The 24,024-nt window shown below is 37.2% G+C and overlaps 1 protein-coding gene across 9 annotated transcripts in view; it reads left to right on the top strand.

Annotated features, from left to right (window-relative positions):
* Positions 1-22,108, top strand: part of cul9 (cullin 9) — a 44,562-nt gene extending 22,454 nt beyond the window's left edge. For 7 of the 9 annotated variants that reach the window (XM_079854625.1, XM_079854623.1, XM_079854626.1 and 4 more), the window contains 27 exons: positions 113-284; positions 858-963; positions 1,049-1,144; positions 1,254-1,429; positions 1,521-1,654; positions 2,621-2,806; positions 3,010-3,039; positions 4,168-4,298; positions 4,602-4,784; positions 5,882-6,039; positions 6,287-6,485; positions 7,802-7,973; positions 8,728-8,873; positions 8,965-9,094; positions 9,676-9,878; positions 11,021-11,280; positions 13,233-13,605; positions 14,768-14,908; positions 15,147-15,311; positions 16,427-16,590; positions 17,276-17,369; positions 19,104-19,178; positions 19,269-19,379; positions 19,482-19,599; positions 20,862-20,995; positions 21,106-21,197; positions 21,271-22,108. In XM_079854625.1, the coding sequence (XP_079710751.1) occupies positions 113-284; positions 858-963; positions 1,049-1,144; positions 1,254-1,429; positions 1,521-1,654; positions 2,621-2,806; positions 3,010-3,039; positions 4,168-4,298; positions 4,602-4,784; positions 5,882-6,039; positions 6,287-6,485; positions 7,802-7,973; positions 8,728-8,873; positions 8,965-9,094; positions 9,676-9,878; positions 11,021-11,280; positions 13,233-13,605; positions 14,768-14,908; positions 15,147-15,311; positions 16,427-16,590; positions 17,276-17,369; positions 19,104-19,178; positions 19,269-19,379; positions 19,482-19,599; positions 20,862-20,995; positions 21,106-21,197; positions 21,271-21,484 (4,163 nt within the window). In that variant the 3' untranslated portion in view covers positions 21,485-22,108. The remainder of the gene's footprint in view (positions 1-112; positions 285-857; positions 964-1,048; positions 1,145-1,253; positions 1,430-1,520; positions 1,655-2,620; positions 2,807-3,009; positions 3,040-4,167; positions 4,299-4,601; positions 4,785-5,881; positions 6,040-6,286; positions 6,486-7,801; positions 7,974-8,727; positions 8,874-8,964; positions 9,095-9,675; positions 9,879-11,020; positions 11,281-13,232; positions 13,606-14,767; positions 14,909-15,146; positions 15,312-16,426; positions 16,591-17,275; positions 17,370-19,103; positions 19,179-19,268; positions 19,380-19,481; positions 19,600-20,861; positions 20,996-21,105; positions 21,198-21,270) is intronic. The other 2 variants (XM_079854627.1, XM_079854624.1) reach the window with 1 other exon arrangement.
* Positions 22,109-24,024: the final 1,916 nt, after the last annotated feature.

Below are 24,024 nucleotides of genomic sequence, written 5' to 3'. Positions count from 1 at the left end.
AAAATAGTCAGTTGCTTAAGAAAAACCATGCTATGTTATTAGTTCCAGTTTAGGTATAACTATCACAGTTCCCTAGGATTTAGTTGAGTTGGTGTGATGTTTTTTTTTTCAGGCTCCAGTGTGGAACTGAAAGAGGACAAATGCTGGGAGAAGGTGGAGGTCTCCTCTAATCACCATCGGGCTAACAAGCTGACAGACAAAAACCCCAAAACCTACTGGGAATCTAACGGCTGTACTGGCTCCCACTTTATCAACATTTACATGCATAAAGGGGTGGTCATCAGGTATGCTGGCTTAGCTTCTCTTCATTTCAGTGTCATTTTCATGCAAAAATGCCACCAAAATTAATAAAATGCCCCAAATTTAAGATAAAGTGGCAACAAAATTTCCCTATGTGATTTTTATGAATTAATTTATATATTATAATGTTATATATTAATAGTATATGATTTAGCTAAGCAGTAATCACACAAGAGTAATGTTTTTCCTAAATATCAAGCAACATGTAATATTGATTTTATACAACAGTTCAATAAACAAGAAGTTGATATTAATTGACATTTTTTTAATGTATTGGTTGAATGAGTGATTTAGATTTTTATTATTCAAAATATTATATTTAAAACCTTTATCTCACAACATTATTTATAACAGCTCCGTAGTGTCTTATACTAATTGAATGTATTGATTAAATTGAAAGTGACACGTTTAATATGGTGAGACAATTTTGCCCTTACAGAGATTCAAATAAATTGCATCTGTAAATCAGTTTAAGGGGGCAAGAATTGCCCCTAAATGGAAACATTAATTTCTGTCACTGGAACTGATAAAAAAAATTAAATTTTCTTCATTCACAGGCAATTGACCGTGCTTGTAGCCAGTGAGGACTCGAGTTACATGCCAGCTCGTATTGTAGTTCTAGGAGGAGATGATCCCACAAACATCAATACTGAACTCAACACTGTGAGAAAGCCCTTCTCATTCATCTTACAGCTGATGATTGCACACTGCACATTAAGATGATACTTTTTTTGTGTGTGTTAAACAGGTAAACGTGGCACCCTCCGCCAGCCATGTGGTTTTGCTGGAGAATATGACTCGTTTCTGGCCCATCATTCAGATCAGAGTCAAAAGATGTCAACAGGTCAGACATATTGAGTGAATTGTGACAGAACTTGCCTGAAATTAAACATAAAGCCTGAGATACTCTTTATTCCACCTCTCTTACAAATTGTTTTCCTTCATGTCAACAGGGTGGCATTGATACACGAGTGCATGGGTTTGAGGTTCTGGGACCAAAGCCCACTTTCTGGCCGGTGTTTAAGGAGCAGCTGTGCTGTCGCACTTATCTCTTCTATACTACAAAAGCTCACACCTGGTGCCAGGAGATCCTGGAGGACAAGAACCAGCTGCTGCAGCTCTTTAACAAGTAAGATCTGCTGCCATAGTTATTTCATTTATAGAGCAGAACGTTATATGAAAACCTCTGATATTTATGTGCATCTCTCTCTGGGCTTCAGGTTAAACAGTGCCCTGAAACATGAGCAGATGTTTGCTGACCGCTTCCTTCCTGACGCTGAGGCCGCAGAGGCTTTAGGCCGAACCTGCTGGGAAGCTCTCATAACCCCCATCGTACAGAGCATCACCATCTCAGGTAAACGGCAGTTACCTGACCAATGTCTGCTGCTATTTTCTTCTGGCCAAGTGCTGCCCACTAATGGATATATAAAAAAGCGACAAACCACTGTTTTTGTTTTGTTTTTCCAGGGAAGGGTTATTGTGAAATATATCATACCACAATAATATATTGACACTGAAAAAAAGTTTCATTTTCAAATGTGCTTGATCAATCTGGTATCTCCAGATATGTGTAATATAAACTGTAGGTGGTCCATGTTATTTTCAAGTGTGATTTGGGTTAAAGGGGACCTCTTATGGCATTTTACAAAGTCTTGATTTTATTTTTAGGGTCTACTAGAATAGGTTTTCATAGGCTATGAAAGTAGTCTATGAAGTTCGTCTACTAGAATAGGCTTGAATGTTAAAAAAATACATTTTTTCACCATATTTTACATTGTTGCAGCATTGTTGTCTTTATGAAGCCCTTTTTCCGAAAAGAGTAATGTGCTATGATTGGTCGGCTGTTAGCGTGTCATTGGTCAACCATTTTGAGCATGTTTCGGAAATGTCTCTTCAGGGTTCATACAAAGTGCTTGAAGTACTTGAATTTGAGTTTTTGAAATTTAAGTCCTGGAAAACCCTTGAAAACAGCCATATAAATGAAAAGGTACTTGAAAAGTGCTTGAATTATTGAAAGACAAAATATGTGAAATTACTCAACCGGGCCTCATCGCTTTTTTTGGCATATCCCTTGGGTGGGAATTATTCTAATGAGTAATATTGTGACGTGTTTGTTCCCAGAAGAAAGTTCAATGCTACAATGGATGCGTTTCAGGGAGTTCAGGAACTGTGACAATCATATAGAGAATAATTTGTACTTTTGTAACTTTCCAGACCTTTTTCCATGCTCAAACAGTACCCTTACACTCTAAAGAAAGTTGATAATGTAAAAAAGTATAATAGGACCCCTTTAAACTTCTTATATTCTTCTTTATAACAGAGACTTCTACTCTCAGCCCTCTGTCTTGGTTGATGAATGAGTATTTAGAGAACGCTGAATCCTCCAAGAGGTGTAAGAGCTCAGCCTCCATCTTCAACTCTCGTGTGCGGCGTCTCACTCATTTGCTTGTTCATGTGGACACCAGCACAGTTGATACAGAAGAGCTCAAACCTCCCATCAAATCCAGTGAGTGGCTTCAAAACTACAATAGTTCCTTCTAGAGACTGGAGTGCCACTACTGTGGGTTACTTTTATGTGTGTGAGACATATTTGTATATTCGGTGGTCCTGTTTTGTAAGTCTTTTCTGGTAATCCAGAATTTAAACCACCTTCTGTAGATTGTGTTGAATGAAAGCTTCTCTATTTCAAGGTATTTTTCTTGTTTTCAGAAGGTATCAACAGAAGCCGAGATTTAAAGAGTAAGTAATAGTGTAGGAGCTAATGTTATTTCTTTTTTTCTTTGACTTCATTTTATGTATTTTGCAGCACCCCATCCATCTGCTCAGCTCAACTTAAAACTAACCATGATGAAATGCCTTTTATTTATTTATTTCTATTTAGTTCTGCTTTCTTTTTTATTTGTTTTGTTTTTTAATTCCTCTGGCTTCTTAAATTTGCTGCACAATTTGCTAACGATAATCCACTCAAAATTGTAACAAATATTGTGATTCTCAGTTTGAACTGCAATATGAAAAACATCTCATGTATTTGTTGCTTGGATTTCAAGATATGAAGGGAAAAAAGCATGAACTATATTGAAACTTTTCATGGTCACGTGTTGTCAAATACTGCAAATGACCAATTTCCGTTGATCTCCAAAATGAGTCATGTTTTCCCCACATTCTGCTGCCAGTCTTGTTACAAGAACCAAACTCAGACCTCAAAATTCAACCCAGTGAAAATTTACAATGCAAAACACTTTTACTGAAATCCTTTTTCTATTTTTATGTTCCCGTTATTCCAAATCAATGACATGCAGTCAACTCCTCCTTTTCTGTGGTCCAGTAACATTAGATTTGTAGTTTGTAAAGCAAAACAAACTTTCCACCTCCCCAGCTAGATAAGAAGCGAGCAGATTTGAGAGCTGCTTTGAGACAACGTAGCCTATCATCATTCTTTGAAAATGTGTATTAGACAAAAAAATGCTGCACGTTCACTTTGAAGTGTGCAGCACATGCAAACTAAAGGTTTAATTAAACATCAGTCTTTTGCATTTTGTAAAATCACACACCCATATTACATGACTCATTTTGGAGATAAACTGGAATTGGTCATTTGCAGTATTTGAACACACGTGACCATGAAAAGCTGCGGTTTCAATATAGTTCATGCTTTAATTCGTCTTGATATCCAAGCAACAAATACATGAGATGTTTTTCATATTGCAGTTCAAATTGAGAATCACAATATCTGTGATTGTGCAACCCGAATTGCTGGCAGATTGCATTTGCTGATGTTTGGTTGGTAGCCATTTTATATGAGTGAACATTCTTTTGACATTTGCAGTAACTTGTCAAGAGTATTTATGTGCTTTTATTGTGTTACAGATGGTAAAGAGGGAAAGAATAAGGAAACAAATGTTGTAAGCACAACTTCATCCACTACCAAACCAAAAGTGAAGAATACTAGCAGCATCGCAGGCATTGCTCTGTGCTGGCAGGGTGTCGTTCAGCGACAGGTTAGACATTTATTTTAACTTTGGCAAAATGTGTTAAAAGGAGCTACTGCCATTTTAGTTGGTAGATGAAAGAATAATGAAAGTAGTCAGAAAACCTGAACAAGCAAGTGATTAATCCTGCAAAAATGTGTGGAATTTACTGCCGAGGCCTACGGCACAAACTACACGTACATGTTTCGGGTTACTTGAATAAAAAGATGTTGATGATTATCTGCGTATCTAAACCTAAAATGAACTGTACAAATGCAAATCATGCCTATCAATTCCTATAATTCTGGTGGACTTTTGTTTGGCTCTTTCCAGGTAAAGTGTTTCCTAGATTCGACATGCAGCCTCTCTGACTTCGTAGAGCGCTACAGGGGAATGTTCCTCCGGCTGAAGAATGCGATGGAGGAACTGTTTGGCCAGCACACGGCCTTTGTGCTTGCTCTCCGCCAGGGCTTTTCTGCTGCCTTGCTCCAGCTCTCCATTCTCACCGCTATGCATGTGAGTCAACAAGGGAATACTTGATGAATACTAAAAAAAATTGTTTATAAATTTTGTTTATGTTAATCTTATTTAAAATGTATCTAAATGTATTATTTTAAATGTAAATGTATTTTTTTTTATATTCATATTTTATACAGTACTGGTCAAAAGTTTAAGTACTATTTGTAATGTTTTTGAAAGAAGTCTCTTATGCTCATCAGGCTTCCATTTATTTGATCAAAAATACTGAAAAAATGGTTATTGTGAAATATTATTACTAATGTAATAAAACATAAAATAATGGTTTACTATTTTAATACACTAAAATATAATTTATTTCTTTGATGAAAAGCTGATTTTTCAGCAGCTTTACTCCAGTCTTCAGTGTCGTATGATCCTTCAGAAATCATTATAATATGCTGATTTATCATCAATGTTGGAAACAGTTGTGCTACTTTGAACTTTTTATTCAAAGAATCCTGAAAAAAATACTATTTTTTGTAACAATATACACTACCGTTCAAAAGTTTGGGGTCAGTGATTTCTTTTTCTTTTTTTTAAAGAAATTTATATTTTTATTCAGCAAGGATGTTAAATTAGTAGAAAAGTGATATTTTGTTTCTATTTTGAATTAATTCTGTTCTTTTGAACTTTTTATTCATCAATGAATCCTGACAAAAGTATCTCAGTTTCCAAAAAATATATTAAGCAGCACAACTGTTTCCAACATTGATAATAACCGACTATCAAATCAGCATATTAGAAAAGTTTTTTTGGTGTATCATGTGACACTGAAGTAATGGCTGATGAATATTCAGCTTTGCATCTCAGAAATAAATTATATTTTAAAGTTCATTAAAATAGTATATTTCACAATTTTACTTTTTTTTTTTTTTTTTCTCTCTATTTTTGATCAAATAAATGCAGGCGTGATGAACATAAGAACTTATTTCAGAAACATTAAAATAGAAATGTTTCCAAGCTTTTGGCCTGTACTGTAATACATTTAATATTTTTATGTTAGACTATTTTTGGACCATTTAAGATGTTTTTCATTGTAATGAGAGTTTGAATTTCTTGTCATTTAATTTATTTATTCAATAACTTCCTTGAAGGTAAGTGAACGGTTTGCGCAGTACATCGACAAGATGATCCAGGAAAGTGGAGGGGACTCTGGGAATGTGGACACCTTGAACCAGCTTCAGCAGTTTATGGAGCCCATGCTGTTCCTTTCCGGTCTGGAGCTGGCCAACACCTTCGAGCATTTTTACAGGTGTGAGAACAGCTGCTGCTAACTAGGGCTGAGCGGTATTGTTTTAACAATAATCTAATATTCTTCTACATTTTTATAATATTTGCTATATTAATTGTTTTACCCCCCAGTCAGCTGAATTATTTTATCTTCCAAACAGCCATTGTTGACCAGTAGATTAAATATCAAGGCTCAAGAAAATTTCTCTGGGAAAATGCAGGTTCTGTTCACTACGTTTTTTGATCGACATTTGTTCCTCTGTGTTCAGGTACTATCTGGGTGATCGGTTGTTGGGTCAGGGGAAGGTGTGGTTGGAGACCGCCGTGGTTGAGCATATCGGTACCTGCTTTCCAAACCGGTTTCCACAGCAGATGCTGACCAACCTCAGTGAATCTGAGGAGCTTCAACAGGAGTTTCATCTTTACCGTCTACAGCAGCTGGACAAAAACCTGGAGGACTTTGAGGAGGTGACTTATAAAACAATCTTATGCAAGAGCGAGAAAATGGCAAAAATGTATCGCTGGCTAAGGATATATATATATATATATATATATAAAAAAAATTTTTTTTTGGCTCGCATGTGACTCTGATCTGTTTTTCTCATGACAGTGTGAACAGCACAAACCACATGGAATCTGATATTTTCAATTCCGATTTGTGCCACTTTCCACATATGTGGTCCTGAATCTGATATAAGTCGGATGTTTTGCAATGCGACCGCAGTGTGAAGAGTCATATCAAAATTAATGCTACTTTTATGTCACTCCAGATCACACAGATCACAGTCACAATTCTGTGCTCATGGGAGTCACTTTAAAGATTTTACATACCTTACATCATCAGTGAAGGACAGTAATGTGTCAGAGCTCATAAGTATTACAGTGACAGCTCTATAAAACACGAGGGCTTGTATCATAAATCTTTAAACTATTTTTTGCATCCTCGTCTTAGTTTTTTTTATATTGCCTGCGCTAAAATTCGCTGGCAACATAAATTTTAGCATGAGGCCAAGAGACTTTCTTATAGTATGTTTCCACCACAAAATAAAAAAAGGCAACTGCGACTTTTTAATCTCACAATTCTGAACATTTTTCCAGTAGTTGCAAGTTTATATACCGCAGTTCTGACTTTTCTGTCAGACTTGGGAGATATAAAGTCACAATCGTGAGGAAAAAAGTCATAATTGTGGCTGCTTTTTTTGTATTTATTCCATTGTGGAAACAAGCTACCATGCTTTTCACTCCTGTCCTGAAGACCCCCCCCCACCACTGAACACCCAATTCACATCTTGCAGTCTCTACTAATGAGTTGAATCAGACATGTTAAGGCCAATTCACACTGAACCGACAGACGCAGATCAACACTGGATTACAGCACGTCACTTCTCAGATATTTTCAAATTCTGATTCACCATGATCAATCAGCAAAAACAAGCTCCAAAAGACCCCAACAGGGGGTGATCAGACACGCTGATCTGGCAAAACCCGGCGTAGTGTCTGTTGCCATCTGACGGTGCAGTGTGAATTGGCCTTTAGATGAGGTAGACATCCATAATGTGAAGTGGTGGGGGGGTGAGATTTTATTCAATCCTGATAAAAGTTCACCTGCCTGTAGCTTTCTAGTACATCCTGAAGACGTTATCTTGTTAAGGTGTGTTTGATTAGCGTTGGAGCTAAACAGGAGAGTGGCCCTCGGGGACTGGAGATGCCCATCCCTGTTGTAGAATCACTTGGTCCTTTTAAATGATAATAGTGCTTTTTGTTGTTCATCATGTTTTGATCAGATGATGGATGAAGACGTGTCTGAACCCGAGGAAGAGAGTGACGTGAAAGTGTTGGTGTTGTCCCCACGTTGCTGGGTTGTGTCAGCTCCTTGCTACCTCGAGGACCCCAGCAAACACTTCCCTGCTCAACTCTGCAATTACCTGGCTGAGTTCACAGAGTTTTACTCCAACGGTTAGTTGAAATTCCACTGTACTGATACGCAGGGTTTGAAATTAACACCCGCCAACCTGACAAATGCGGGTAAAAATCAACTGTGGCGGGTAACGCTGTCAAATCACTAGCCAATTTGGCGTGTTATTATGTTTACTCACTTTTCTGGGGAAGTTCGTGTAAGCCAAATCTGTGCAGATTTAGCGCAAATACTCAACTCGTGAGTCATGATATATTATACAGCGTATTGCGCAGAATCTGTGCCTATCTGGATTACTTAAACATGCCCGTCACTACTCAACAAATAACGGCACGCTTGTTCATTTGCATTGAAGCAATAGCGTAGATTAAAAAGCATTTGGTTAACAGAAAGAAATGGCTATTTTCCAACATCCTACTTGTACTGTATTGATCTGTTCACCTTTTTAGTGAAAAGGATGAGAATGAAAGAGGAAGGGAGGAAATTGCTGGATGACAGGATTTTGTTTGAACAAGAAATGAATGTATGAAACCTATATTATTTATTTATTATTTATTATAATTCAGAACTTTTACCATTACAAATATTTATTTATTTATTTATTTATTTATTCAATTTGTAATGGTAAAAGTTCTGAATGGCCGGTAACTTAAACATTTAGTAGCCAAATTGGCCGGTGGGTGAAAAAGTTCATTTCAAACCCTGCTGATATGTAATCTCTTGCAATTCAGGCATTTAATCTGGTGATTTTGTTGTAGTTTGAATGTTCATCTGTATGCGTTCTCTCTCCTGCAGGTCAGCGCATGTACAGCTTGACCCACAGTAAGCCCCGCCGGCTGCAGTGGACGTGGCTCGGTCATGCTGAGCTTCAGTTCGGCTCCTGCACTCTCTACGTCTCAACACTGCAGATGTACATCCTGCTACAGTTCAACCAACATGAGGTATTCTTTCAAGATCAATGCATACCTGGGTGTGATATGAATCTTAATATGAGCTTGCTTCAGAAGTGTTCACTTCTTTGCTGTTCTGCAGGATGTGAGTGTGGAGATGCTGCAACAGGCCACGGGTCTCTCACCCGCTATGCTGAGCCATGCCCTCAAACCTCTCACTGCAGAGGAGGGTGTTCTCACGCACACCGACTGCAGCGAGGACCCCATGAAAGGTGAGGAGAACTCATAATAACAAAATGAGAAGACACATCCAATAAAAATCCTCCTTGATTTTGAAATACGATTCTTAAATAAGTTTCTTCTTCTCACTTAGGATACAATAGGGGAAGTATTTTAAGAATCATATTCACTACTGGTCTAAATTTTAGAATAATTAAGTTTTTTTTTTTTTTTATCAAAAATATTTATTGTGAAATATTGTTTAAAAGTATTGTGAAATACTTTTAAAAATAACTTTTCTATTTGAATTAATTTTCAAATGTAACTTATTCCTGTGATGGCAAATTCAATTTGAAGCTCAAAATTATAAATAATCAATAATAGTTAGTCTTCAAATCAGCATAATGATTTCTGAAGCCTCATGTGACACTGAAGACTGGAGTGATGATGCTGAAAATTCAACTGACTATATTAAAATAGAAAACAGTAATTTTAAATTGCAATTGTACGTAATCATAATAATATTGCGGTTTTACTGTATTTTTGATCGCTGAATTGAGTCACTGTTTTGAATTCTGAATGAACAAAAACACTTTTGAATTGAATTGAAAAAGCGCTGTGATGGTCTTTTCAGGGGTCCTGAGATTGAACAAGAAGTCCCTCTCGCAGAACTCAGACAAACACGGTTACCATTACCTGCTTCCCAGGCAGACCTACCTGAATGTGGATGAAGATGCTGCGCTCACACTAGAGAGGAAGAGGAACTACGTCTACTGTCTCATTGTGCAGATCATGAAGAATGAGAAGGAGATGCATATTGACAATTTGGTGTTTAAGGTAAAGTATGGATCTTCAAAAGAGTGCATGACCTATAGGCTGCCCTTTGGTTAATAAAAAACAATACTCACAAACCTGTTAAGATCATGTCCAGATCATAGTTCATGGCAAAATCAATAGAGATTGTTTAGCTTGAGACCTATTTTAGTACTCGTGGAATCCAGTCATAAAAACTGAATTGACTGTACAACCTGGAATTTGTCAAATGTTGCTGAACAAATAAAAAGCATGTCAGTACACTTAATCAAATCGCGATATGGAGTGTCTATAGTTCTGCGGCTCTGTATGAATGAATGGTGCAGACGCGCGGTTTATTTTACAACACAACACACACACACACTGAAGCACGTGTGACGCTCGCTGTGTTTTCAGCCTCCGCCGCCTTACTATATGAAAACATGAATGCATGAACTTCATCTCCAGAGCCACTCTGAGAATCACTTTTTTACCATTTCATTTGAGAAAAAATCATATCATAAACTAAGAAACTCAAAGGTCTTCACCGCAACCCATCAAAATAAAGGTTTAGTTTAACTTGCCAGAAATATATTACTGTTGTACAGTAAATCCAATAAAAAAAAAAAAAAAATGAATCCAAAAAAAATTTAAACGTATACTCTAAAAAATGCTGGGTTGTTTTAACCCAAATTTGGGTCAAATATGGACAGACCCAGCTGTTTAACCCAATGTTTGGTCCATATTTAACCTTCAATTGGGTTAAAACAACCCAGCATTTTTTAGTGTAATTTGGAAGAAAATTAAACATTTCATAGGGACCTAATTTTGGTTTGTATTATTATTATTATTATTATTATTATTATTACTGTAATGTAAAAAAATAATCTCATTACTATAATGCAAGAAGAAAAGAAAATATTCAAATAGAAAAGTATTTACATAATGATAGCATTTGTTGTAGAGCTTTTGATGCTGATTTAACTGATTTTTACACAAAAAAGTAATTTTCACGAAAATTGTCAATTTAGATCTATATTCTTATATCAATATTCTTGAAAGCAGACTGTTGTTTTTAATATAATCTTTTGATTTAACAATTATGAACAAATATGATCATTGAAACACCTGACACATGTAACTGAAGATGAGAGTGTGCTCTTTGCGTGTCCCTTGTGCTGTTGCAGGTGTTGGACAGGTGTCAGAAGCAGGAGGCGGATCGCACTCGCTCCTCGGTTCGCTTCAGCTGCAGCACGACTGACGTGCTGTCCTGCATCATGCATGTCCTCAACAAAGGCTACCTTCGACGCAACGAGGAAAGCCCACACATCGTGGAGTTCTTGATGGAGGACCCGACCACACCTAGAAAGGGCCAGGCGCAGTTCTCCTTTAAGATCGACGGGAAAAAAAGCTCTGCAACCAGCGGCGGCAGCAATGCCGACACCAGGTGTGCTGATGACCCTTAACCCTTGAACCCTAGACCCGCGTGCAAGAAAGGAGGCGAAGAACGTGGCTTTCATTGAAGTTTTTCCCCTCCCTTCTCAGGGCTTTTCTTTTTCTGAAACGAGAGATGCACTGATGCCAAACAGTTGCTCTCGTCGGGCGAGTAGCTTGTCTGTCCGGTTACTTTTGTTTGTTTTTGTAAGCTCTTCAAATTTCCTGTGTGTGCTGCTCCATTCCAAAACCTAGTGAGCTGCCTACCTAGACGCACGTGCTCATGATGCTATTTAGGAAGATGTGCAGCATGAATAACAATGTTTTGTCGTTAACTAACATCAAACACTGTTGGAATCAGTTGTGTGTTGAGTGTCTCATGCAGAGAGCTATTTGTGGGGTATGTGGAGCCGCTGCCCATGTAGAGCATTCAAATCATTCAAGAGGTTATATGTGCCATAGATGGTAGACAGCAAGGCAGCTCACTAGTTCTCAGATCAGTCTGTGTGAGGCAGGATTTTCACGTTGGCACAGGAAGTGTTTTGCTGCTTGTCTTTACTTTAACTGTTTTGATCTGATTTAACTTCTGCAGTTGCACTAACTATGACCTACGCAAGGACAGATCTAGTCCATTCCTCATGGGTCAGTGCGAATGTTGGCGACGGCCAATGGAATGCCTTAAGAGATGCTCTTTTTCTTATTTTAAATAGCACTAACATTTGTGATCATCAGTGGATTGAAGGCAGCTCATTTCCTGCCTGTGCCGTAGTTGAAGGGTTAGTGCATTCAGTCATTTACCCATTAGACTTTCCTTTGTCTTCGGAACACAAATGAAGATTTTTTTTTTTTTACATTATATTATATTTTAATCTCCCTCCATTGAAAGTCCATGTAACTAAAACTTTCATGTATTCAGTAAAAGTTCAGAATAACATAATAAAAGGAAGTGATATTAATTGAGTGGTTTAATCCAAATCTTCTGAAGATTTAGGCGTTTATTCACATATAAACATTGATCAATGCACATCAACTATGGTCAATTGCAGCTGAACTGTACTTGAGTGACGATATACAAACCTCATTGGTTGTTGCGTGTCAAACGAGCGTTTGAGCACATGTATAAAGGACTAAATTAAATCTGTGTTTTGAAGATGAACAAAAGTCTTATGGCTTTGGAATAACATCCGAGTAAATGATGACAGAACTTTCTTTTTGGAAAACGTTTTGGGTAAACTAAACCTAAAGAATTTGTTCTTTCTTTTTGTCCACTTTTTTTTTAAATAACAATCAAATACTTATGTTTCAGCACAGAATTTTAGCATAGGTATGCTAGATATGTTGAAAAAGGTGATTTAAGGCATTTATGTTTAATACATAAAAAAAATAAAGATATTTTAAATTTTCAATCATGTTTGTTGCTCATTTATTCTATGTAAAAAAAATAATGAATCATTTTATTTAGCTGTATGAATCAGTATTTTGTAATTCACACATTCATACTTGTCTAAAAGAGGTTTTTATCCCTAAATTTATTCAGGATGTGTCAGTTTGACACATTTTAAAGCTGATATTTCATACAAATTTTATGATTTTATATCAATACAGAGAAATCATTCTGTTGGTACCTTATTAAAAACTGATGAACATCAGGAAGTTCAAATCTATATTTGATGAGGATAAATGTTGTAGCTTTTATGTGGTAATAAATGTTAATGAGCAAGTCCACATGGAACAGCACTGCAGCTTTCCACAGACTTGGAAAACTAGTAATTCTTTCAGCTACCAATGAAAGTGTAGTGCTATTAATGTTTCCATGTGTAAATGTGGAAAGGTCTGCAGATTCTGTCTGGGCCTGCTGTTAAGAATCAGAATGCTCTTCCCTGAGAAGCTCATGTGTCTCAAGTCCATATAATGACGTTTTATGTGTGTGTGTGTGTGTGTGTGTGTGTGTATCTCCCTCTGCAGCCTGGGAGGCCTCATAGTTCCCCCGCAGCACCCGGAGGACGGCGTGCTGGAGGCGGTGCTGTTCTCCATGGGTCGCACGATGACTCAGGACGAGGTGAAGCAGCTGATGCAGCGCACCGTCCAGCAGGTGGCCGGAACCCTGAGCCTGGATTTGGACCGGGCCGAGCATCTTCTCATACATTGCAAATGGAACGTGGACTTGTTGATCCAGCGCTACACTGACGATCCAGACGCCCTGGTCCTGGCTGCCGGCCTCAAGATCCGCAACCCCCAGCCGGCCCCGGGCCCTGTGGCCCAATGCCCCGTGTGCCTTTCCCAGTCCAAAGAGAGTGACCCCCCTCCCATGCTCTGCTGCATGCATTACTGCTGCAGGGTGAGTGTGCGGTTCTTCTCAGAATACACTACCATACAAAAGTTTGGGAGCAGTATGATATTTTTTTTTTCAAATAAATGCTGCTTTAATAATTTTCTTTTCATGAAAAAAAAACAATTTAAAGAATCAAAATAGCAAAATAGCATGTTAGAATGATTTCTGAAGGATCATGTGACTGAAGACTGCTGAAAATTCAGCTTTGTATCACAGGTATAAATTGCATTTTAAAATATATTCAAAATAAAAAAAAGCTGTAAAAAAAAAGCCATTTTAAATAGTGGTGCTAGTATGACATCAGAACCCGGAAGTCTAATTCACTGCTGGTTCCGTTGAGATTTTCCTATCGGTTTTATAGTGTTTATTTATGTCTAAAATAAAGCCTGAGGTAAACAGAACTTGATACTTTGACATTTTGTTATACAACGTACACTGCATACACTCGCACCCCAAGTCTTATCAAGTTACTTATTAAAAACGTATGTTTTTAAAAATTAACATAACTGCTTCTAAATTCGCATTTTCGCTATGTTGTGCGTGCGATATATGTTGTAGAACAAAACGTCATAGTATAGTCAACTTGTGTTTACCACAGGCTTTATTTTAGACATAAATCAAAAAAACCCATAGGAAAATCTTGAAGGAACCAGCGACTAATTAGTCTGGGTTCTGATGTCATACCTGCACCACTCTATTGTAATAATATTTTAGAATATTTTGGTTTAACCCCTATTTTTAATCAAATAAATGCAGTCTTGGTAAGCATAAGAGACGACTTTCAAAAACCATTCAGTTCTTACCAACCCCAAACTTTTGAATGATTTCCAGTGCCTATATTTTACGTAAAGCTATGATTTTCTAGATGCGATTGCTAGTCAGATGCAGGGAGTGTTAGAGGGAGGAATATTCTCATTTTCTGAAGCATTTAGTTTTGTGGATCACAAATACTTTAGTCAGTTTTCATGGAAGAAAAAGACATGTTCATGTGAATAAATTCAATTTAGTCATTTTTGGGGAGATAGACCATATTCAGTAGATGACGTTCATTAATATGTCAGCATAGCTCATGTGTATTGGTCAATACCCTAATATCTTTTGCTACATGTGACACTATGCTGAACTGCGTTTACAGTTGTGTTGTCATGCCATCTCTGTTTCCCATCAGTCGTGCTGGCAGGAGTACCTCAGTGCTCGCATCGAACAGAATCTGGTCATGAACTGCGACTGTCCCATCACAGACTGTCGGGCTCAGCCGACCTCCAAGTTCTTCAACAACATCCTCACTGATAAGGACACCATTGCCAAAGTATGTGCAGGGTCAACAGACACACACCACACACACAGACACAGACACAATTCTCTCTCACACACACCACACTCTCTCACACACACACACAGACACACACACACACACACACACACACACACACACACACACACACACACACACACACACACACACACACACACACTCACACAGACACACACACACTCAGTGTGTTGAGAGACCTGAGAATGAGTTTGTCTCGTGTGTTCTCCTGCAGTACGACAGTGCTCTTCTGCGAGGCTTCGTGGAGAGCTGCTCCAACCTGACCTGGTGCACCAACCCTCAGGGCTGTGACCAGATCCTGTGCAAGGAGAACATCGGTGGCGTGGGAACCTGCTCCAAGTGCTGCTGGTCTTCCTGTTTCAGCTGTAACTTCCCAGAGGTGATCTGCCTAACTCCTGCTACAGTCTTTCATGAGTACTGTCAAAAAGTGACTGATGTAGAGAAATGTGCTGAGAACATGTGCTGGTCATATTTCAACTGAAAATAAATAAATGCATTTTGAGTAATTATATAAATTCAGCTTTAGATCAATAAATTACATTTTAAAATATATTAAAATAGAAAACCTTAAATTCCAATACTAGTTCACAGTATTACAGTTTTTACCTTATTTTTGATCAAATAAATGCCTTTGTGAGCATAAAAGTTGAATTGTTCCAAACTTTTGACTAGTAATATTTTAGGACCATTAAGATGGTTTGCATTGCATTGCGACAATGAAGCTTAATTACAAATTGTTTTTAGATCATGGTAGTATTTGTTTTTTGCCTTTTAAGTTATGCTGATTTAAATAAGAAAACTAAATATTGTATCGTTGTTTTGTACGCTTTTTGCAGTAATTATTTTACTGTAATACAGTAAAAAAAAAAAATGTTATGGCTTTTGCTGCCTCTGTAAAAGATCACTCTCCAAATCTTTGGTTTTGATCCCTGAAGATAGACTATTATCAGAGATATAAAGCTGAGTTATATATAACTGAGAGTTATATAATTATTATATAGCTGAGAGTACTCTAATCCAAGTCAATAAATGTTATGTACTCCCAATATTGTTTATCAACATTTGGCCCCAACCTATATTGTGAAAACAAGAGACCTCAGTTCATCACGTTTACTCATATGATGGTAGCACAAAGCGGAGAGCACAGTTCATCATCACGTGTCAGCACGAGATTATCTCATGGTTTTTCTTAATGGCAACTCAACTTATGTGAGAACATCCCATTCTCTTATAGGCCTCTACACACACATTTGACTATAATAGTAGAATAACTTGTTAACGTAAATGGCTATATTCACATTGATCATATGATTAATTTTATATTCGGTTTAATAAAAAATCTTCCACAGTTAATAATGGAAATGATGAGGAGGTTACATGGGTATTGTGAGAAACACCCAATAAGCTTTAAAAGTAAGCCCTGGTTTTATGAAATGAGTGAGATTAACACCTGTGCTTGTGCTCACGCCTCAATCTCTCTTGTTCAACCATCAGGCGCACTACCCAGCCAGCTGCAGTCACATGTCCCAATGGATGGATGATGGAGGCTATTATGAGGGAATGAGTATGGAAGCACAGAGTAAACATCTGGCCAAACTTATATCCAAGCGATGCCCCAGCTGCCAGGCTCAGATTGAGAAGAATGAGGGTTGCCTACAGTAAGTGTGCATCACTACTGCTATAGAATGCTTAAAGATGTCTAATTGCTTTGTTCACTTTTTTGAACTAAACTGTTTTTTGTTATACCTTTGTTTTGTTTATAATGAAATCGTCATATCAGAGAATTAGGAATGCACCGATATTCAGATTTGGGTCGATACCGATAAATCTTAATATTTAAAAGCCAATAACCGATATATTGGCCGATAAATCTAAACCCAAATTTTTATATCATTTTTGAGAGCCTGATTACAAAAGCAAAAGCCTCACCATTAATATCCATGTCCCAAGTACATAATTATAATGATGTTCTCACTATAATTTTATGTAGCCTATATGACAGATTTGTGATGCACTAAACTGTATTTTCCTCTTTTTTTTTTTTTAAGTGATTCCAATCATATTTCAAGCAATTCAAAACCATCATGTTGAACAGTGCAAGTCTCTCAGCAAAAGGAAAAATCCAATTATTTATCGGCTTTAATATATTGCCCAAATTTTCTTATCGGGCCGATTAACGATAACATTAAAATTGAACATATATCGCCTGATACCGATATGGTGGCCGATATATTGTGCATCCCTACAGAGAATGTGTATTATCTAGTGTTTGTTTTAAATTGAAGAACTATGCAACAGTTAACTTTAATACTGAATTTCTACTTTATATTTATCTCCATGTAGTATGACATGTGCCAAATGTAATCATGGATTTTGCTGGAGATGTCTGAAGCCATGGAAGCCAACACATAAAGATTATTATAACTGCTCAGCCATGGTAAGTATCTTCAAAAGACGGATTGCAATATGATCTTGTAGATGTACCTGTGAAATGAGGTTGCAGATAAACCAGTCTTGTCCCTCTGAGTTAAGTTAAAATACTTACGGCCAGGTGAAACATTATGTAAGGGATAATGTACGTCCGGTGGTTCTCTCAAAATAACCCCCGACAGGGTGATGAGGAGTTAATCAGCCTGAAGAGGGCTATTTTGAGGGAACAACCGGCTGGATGTACATTATCCCGCTTATTACACGGGTACTCGCCACATAAGTAAATAATTAGACACGAAATATTGATCTGAGTTGAAATATTCTATTAGGTCCTTAAACGCAAAGCTTCCGCGGAGAGAGCAGTTGCAGCGGCAAGTTCAAACTAGACAGACATTTAAGTGATACGGTATACAGTCATACCACTTATTACACAGCATTTCCCCACATAAATAATTATGGGGATAAGATAGATTGATTTCAGATTAAACTGTTTTAAATTCATACCTGTTTGTATCTCATAATCCAACAGTGTACAAAACAATAGTCACAAAATGGCAGCCTCTGCGTTTGTATGAAACGAGAGAGCGAGTCCACGATACTGGATGTCATAATTAAATAACTGTACACAAAATATTGATTAGACTGAGTTTTAATACTTTATTTACTCACCAAATACAAAACTTCCACAAAGAAACTGTTCCTAGCAGGCGTATGGCACTGCTGACTTCAGTAACCCAGATGAGCCCGCATTATGGCGCGATTGACCAATCAGAATCAAGTATTCTACAGAGCCATGTAAAAATTATATATATACACTTGAAACATTAAAATTTATTTTGAAGAATTTTGGTAAATAAAACTGTTTTTGTTGCCATTGACTTCCATTGTATGAACAAAAAAATACTGAGACGTTTCTCAAATTATCTTAAATCATACAGTAAATCATACAGGTTTGAAACAATATGAGGGTGAGGAAATGATGATGGAATATTCATTTTGGGGTGAACTAACTCTTTAATACCCATTTAAAAGCCACTAATCTCATGGCATTATTTATGTAATTGTAATTGCAGTGTAGATGCATTCACGCCAGCTCTGAGCTGCAATAAACAGTCTGTAAATACCAATGCAGATGCAACTTCAAAACAATCATGGCCATTGTGCAGTCTGACAACATCTCATCTGACAGCAGATACTGAATCAGGACAACTCTAAACTGCGTCTGACCAAAGTCAACCGCTTTCGCACACGTCTTTCAAAATAAGTCTTGCATCAGAAAAGCATTTACAATTACCGTACGTTTTTTGTTGTTGTTTCTTTTTTGGCTACACAACTTACTTGCAACGATTGAGAAACACTGTTTTAAAGCAAGGAGTAAATTAGTTAAAATAATCAAGTAGTTTCCCACAATTGTATTCACTAAATGAACACAAGAATGATGTGTTGTGCAACATAAATGCATAGTAAAAAAAGAAAACAGCAATATTTATCCACCTATATTTATTTAAAATGAAGCCATGCAAAAGGCCACACAAGACTTCTATAAACATTTAGATTTCTGTAAGAGTTTTGTGCAGATTTATTGAAGACAGCTTAAAATGATTTTCAAAAAACACTAATCAAACTTACCAACCCTAACAGTCATTTAACATCAGAGGCACTGATTTGAGATATTTGCATATTGTAAATATTCAGACTTCTTGCCTAAACGTTCTCTATACCTCTTAATGTGCAATCACAGGTGAGTAAAGCTGCAAGGCAAGAGAAGAAGTTCCAAGACTACAACGAGAGATGCACATTTCATAACCAAGCCAAGGTTTGTTTGAGCCATTCGTCACATTCATTACGGACTTCTGAAATTCTATACAAGTTGAGTTTGTAAGTATCTGTCTGTTGCTTTCTGCAGGACTTTGCAATCAACCTGGAGAACAAGGTGTTTTCTATAAATGAAGCTTTACAGATGAAGTCTTTGACGTTTGTGATAGACGCCTGTAAGATTCTTGCTCAAGCTCGAAAGGTGGGAATCTTAATGGCTTTCATGGTTTTTTTTTTTTTTTTTTCAATCTTTTCAGTTGTTTTCTTTATGCTTATGGTTGTATTTGTGTAATTTGTCTGGTAGGTGCTGGCGTACTCGTGTGTGTACAGCTATTACAACCAGGACACTGAGAAGATGGATGTGATGGAGCAGCAGACAGAAGCTCTGGACCTTCATACTAACGCCCTGCAGATCCTGCTGGGTGAGTGTTACTCTAACAATCAGGCAGTCTGTATTGGTTTTGAATAATGATGGGAATTTTTGGGAAAGACAATTGTTAAAAAAACAAACACTTTCAAAACATTAGAATTAGTGCTGGGCAACGATTAATCGTAATTAATCGCATCCAAAATAAAAGTTTGTGTTTTCATAAAAAATATTTATACACAGTACACACATGTATATATTTAAGAAATATTTGAATGTATATACTGTGTATTTGTATTTGTGTGTGTGTGTGTGTATGTGTATATATATGTACACACACACACACACACATACATATACATAATGTATATAAATAACACATTTTTCTTAAATATATACATGCATATGTGTGTAGTTATATATGCTAAATAATTATACACAGTACACACACATATATTATGTAAACACAAACTTTTATTTTGGATGCGATTAATCGTTGCCCAGCACTAATTGGTTATGGAAGTGTTTTTCCCATTCATATTCTTCAAATACCTCATGAGATTAAGTTAATATTTCAATAATTTAATGACACATTGGCATGTTCACGGTTCTCCGTCAGTTAATGGTGACATGATATGCAAGTAAATAGTTAAAATATCGGTGACACCTTATTTTAAGGTGATATGTCGTTACTGCATGTTCTTGCTATAGTAATAACAGTAAATTATGCATAATTACAAGTAACCTAACCATAACTCTATAGTAAGTACAAGTAGTTAATTAATATTGCTCAGTACTTAAGTACAATGTAACTGCGTCACCATTCAGTCTTTTTTGATTTTGTAGCTTGACTTTAAAATGGACTCAAACCTCTTTTTAGTCGTGATCGTGTCTCTCCACATTAATTCACCAAATCAAATTTAATAACAATTATTATTATTTAAATTCTAATTATGAAAATGAAGACAGAAATAGATGACTGTTTGTAGTAATTGTATTGTACTGTAAAATGTATATTTTATCATTTTATTTACACAAGTTACAATACTAATATTCATGTTTATTTGTGCTTCACTTTCACACGTTCAAATCCTTGAGTTGTAAATATTCAAAATGCTTTTATTTTGCCGAAACACTTATGAAATGCTGTAAACTTCTGTCCACAAAAAAATGTTGGAAATGATACTCATGTGTAAATTAAGTAAACTCAAAGCCATGCATATGCTGCGAACCGAGATCCCTGCGAACCCTGCTCTAATTCAGTTATGTTTCATGATTCTGATGCATTGATAAAAGTGTTTGTGGTTTTGTTTTCAGAGGAGACCCTGCTGCAATGCACCGATCTTGCATCCTGTGTCCGACTCCTGAAACCGGAACACCTTAACACTGGCCTAGAGCTGATCCGCCGAATTCAGGAACGTCTAGTGGCCATCCTCCAGCACTCCACTCAGGTAAATCTACTCCTGCAGAATTCTCACTTGCGCACTTTTTATAGGCTTAAACATGAACTTGTTTATTAAAAGCCTTCAAAGCAACACATTTGACCATCTCCGATTGGCAGGACTTCCGTGTGGGGTATCAGTCCAAGACCGGGTCAGACCAGGAGACGGCACAGGCCTCTAATCTGGCTAACAACACAGATGCCAACAAAGAGTGAGCCACCACACATTTACAGAGAAGCGCCACTGACGCATGCAGATTTCTTTACACTTGTTTATTATTTCAGGTCCAAATCTGAAGGAGGCTCTGAGTCCGCTGACTCCGACAACAACAACAACGAAGACCCCGGCGACGAGGCCGAGGAGGATGACGAGTATGACGATGAATACGTTCCAGAATGGCACGAGGATTACGACGAGGAAGACATAGACGACGACGACTTCTTTTCTGATGACGATGAATCTGAAAACTTAGAGAGGGACTTCAGCCCTTTTGACTAAATGAGAGTGACACACAATGCTTACATAATGCCTACTAATATAAAAGTAGACACTACAAATACCACACCCATGTAAGAAAGAAAAAAGCGACTATTTGTTATGGGAATCCAGAGTTTTGAGTATGTTCCTCTGTAGCATGGTCTTTGCTTCGCATTTAGCACCTACTTTGAGCCCTAGCATAAATTGGTTGTTACACCAAAAGTGGTATATCACGTTTATTTAGGTTTATGCTACAGTTTCTTTATCTTCTGAAATTGTAACGTCGTTCATGGCTGATGAGGGTACTCCACTAAGTTCATTGAAGGATCTTAACTATTGATGTTATATTGTAGAGGTGATAATTTTTTGAAACTGTTCATAGTTTTGTTAACAAATTCAATTTTTTCGGTAAAAAAAAATGAAAAAGAAGGGATTAAGAAAGCAGGTTTTTTTTTTTTTTTTTTATCTGGTCAAAGGTGTCGGCATTGTGTATTTAGTTTGAATACCAAAAGTTCTTGCCTTTATTCTATTTTAAATTTCTTTTTGAATGCCTTCATATTTGACATTAAGTTGGTTGATCACCATTTGAATGATTGTAAGCATTTGAATTTGATAATATTTGCAAAGATTTTGAGAAGAGAAAAACATCAGCATCCGTGTTTAAGGGCTGCATGAAAAATGACTAGTTTCTCAGACGAGAGTCCATGAACAAGGATGGTGCTTTAACTACCTGCTGATTGTGTCGAGCACCGGAGCCCTACAAACTCGAAAAGTTCCTTCAGCCTGTCTCATTAAGATGCAGTAATGGCAATAAATATTTAAAAGTATTGTAGCTCGTCGCATTATTTGCTAAGCAAAACATACCTTAATCGCTTTCAGTTTTTCATCAAAAAAAAAAAAAAAAAAGTTTTAATTCTTTGGACATGTTTATGTTCACTTGTATAGAGATGGAGATATAAAATATCTTCCGAAGTCCAATTTTGAATTGAGATAGACCTATATATTCATATACTGTCCATCTTCTGAAATGTTTTCTCTGTTAAACTTAAAGTTACTCAACTTCAGCTCACAAAATAAATGCTTTTCTTCAAATTGAGTGTAGTGGGTTTTTTATTTTTTATTTTTTATTTTTTTCATTGTTTTTTGCATGCAATACAGTGTGTAAAGAAAAGCTCCCAAACATCTTTAAGTTGAGAGGATGGGATCTTGGAAAAAACTGACCTTAGTTTTGTTGCACTCCATTAAATTGTCTTTAGGCCAGAAAGCATGCTTGGTGAAAGTCCCCTACAACTAGCTCAGTTTTGAAACCATCTCAAGTCCCCTGCATTTTGATCCGGGGGCATTAGCGCAGGATCTGTACCAGCACTGAAACTAAGATGGAGCAAGAGGTCTGTAATACCTGGAGAAAGCTGTCCTTCAGTTTCCATTCTTCTCGATGCCCGTTGTTCTGCTGCCGCAGGGCCCTCAGAAGTGCAAGATTTAGGCTACAAAGAAGTCCAACATATTTGCCATATGTACTCCTTTCTGCTGCAAAGTAGTTTTGAGCCAATTACCCAAACTGTAAATGTCATGTGACTAATCACTGTGAAATGTATGTGTGTCCTAGTTTGTGTACTTATGCACTTTTCTATGCTGTTTTGTAGTATAAATAGTGCGAGTAGTGTGTTGTTCACATTGAGAATTCCCAAATCCACTTCAGTTTTCAAATGATGCACTTAATTTATTAGACAACTCAATGGCAAAATGTGCCCCAATTTACCTGAATAAAAAAAAAAAACAAGGGCCTGTCCCAGTACCCACACTTGTGGTTTTTGCACTTGAGCACTTTTCTACTTGAATGACATATTTCCTGTATTTGACCCAAGTATTCAAGTGGACACTCCTTAAATTAAACTTTAAAATGTCTGTTCAGTCCTTAGTATCAAACGCAGTTTAATTGTGGTGATTCTAATTTAGTAAAAAATCAAAAAATTTCCAACACAAGTTATATAGGCCTAATATATAATTAATTTAACCTACACAGGAAAGTTTTCCTACATATGTCGCCAAAACGGGGCACATAAGTTCCTGAACGTAATGAATTATGGGATATGACATACCGCTCTGAAGTAGGGTGACCACCCGTCCCGCGTAGCGCGTGCGCGCACAGCGTTTGAAGCCCAATTCATGCGTCCCGCAAATTGAGACCGTGTCACGCATAATCTATGCTTGCTCAAAAAAAAGTTGGTCGCTCTATATCCTCGAGCCCCAAGCAGACAAACGAACATTACTTGACATTTCAGCACGCTATTGTTGCCACACCCACCCTCAGTTGAACTGCTGACTAGGTTGTTGTCAACTTTTTCGTTGTTGTCATGACAGCGCACGCACGCGCATACCAGACACACTGGGAAGGAAGGAACTTTTAGATGCGCGCTTTCCAATTCGAAAAATTCGAGAAAGAGACTGAGAGGCACCGTCATCATCAATTAAAAAGAGAAGGTGTGGGTACAAGAAAGACTGGGAAAATGAATATTTGTGGCTGAAAGGTGTTGAGGAGGATACCGAGAGGGCTTTTTGTG

This window comes from Squalius cephalus (assembly GCF_949319135.1).
Source record: "Squalius cephalus genome assembly, chromosome: 21".
In the NCBI taxonomy this organism is placed as follows: Eukaryota; Metazoa; Chordata; class Actinopteri; order Cypriniformes; family Leuciscidae; genus Squalius; species Squalius cephalus.
This window is presented reverse-complemented; position numbering and strand designations above follow the sequence as displayed.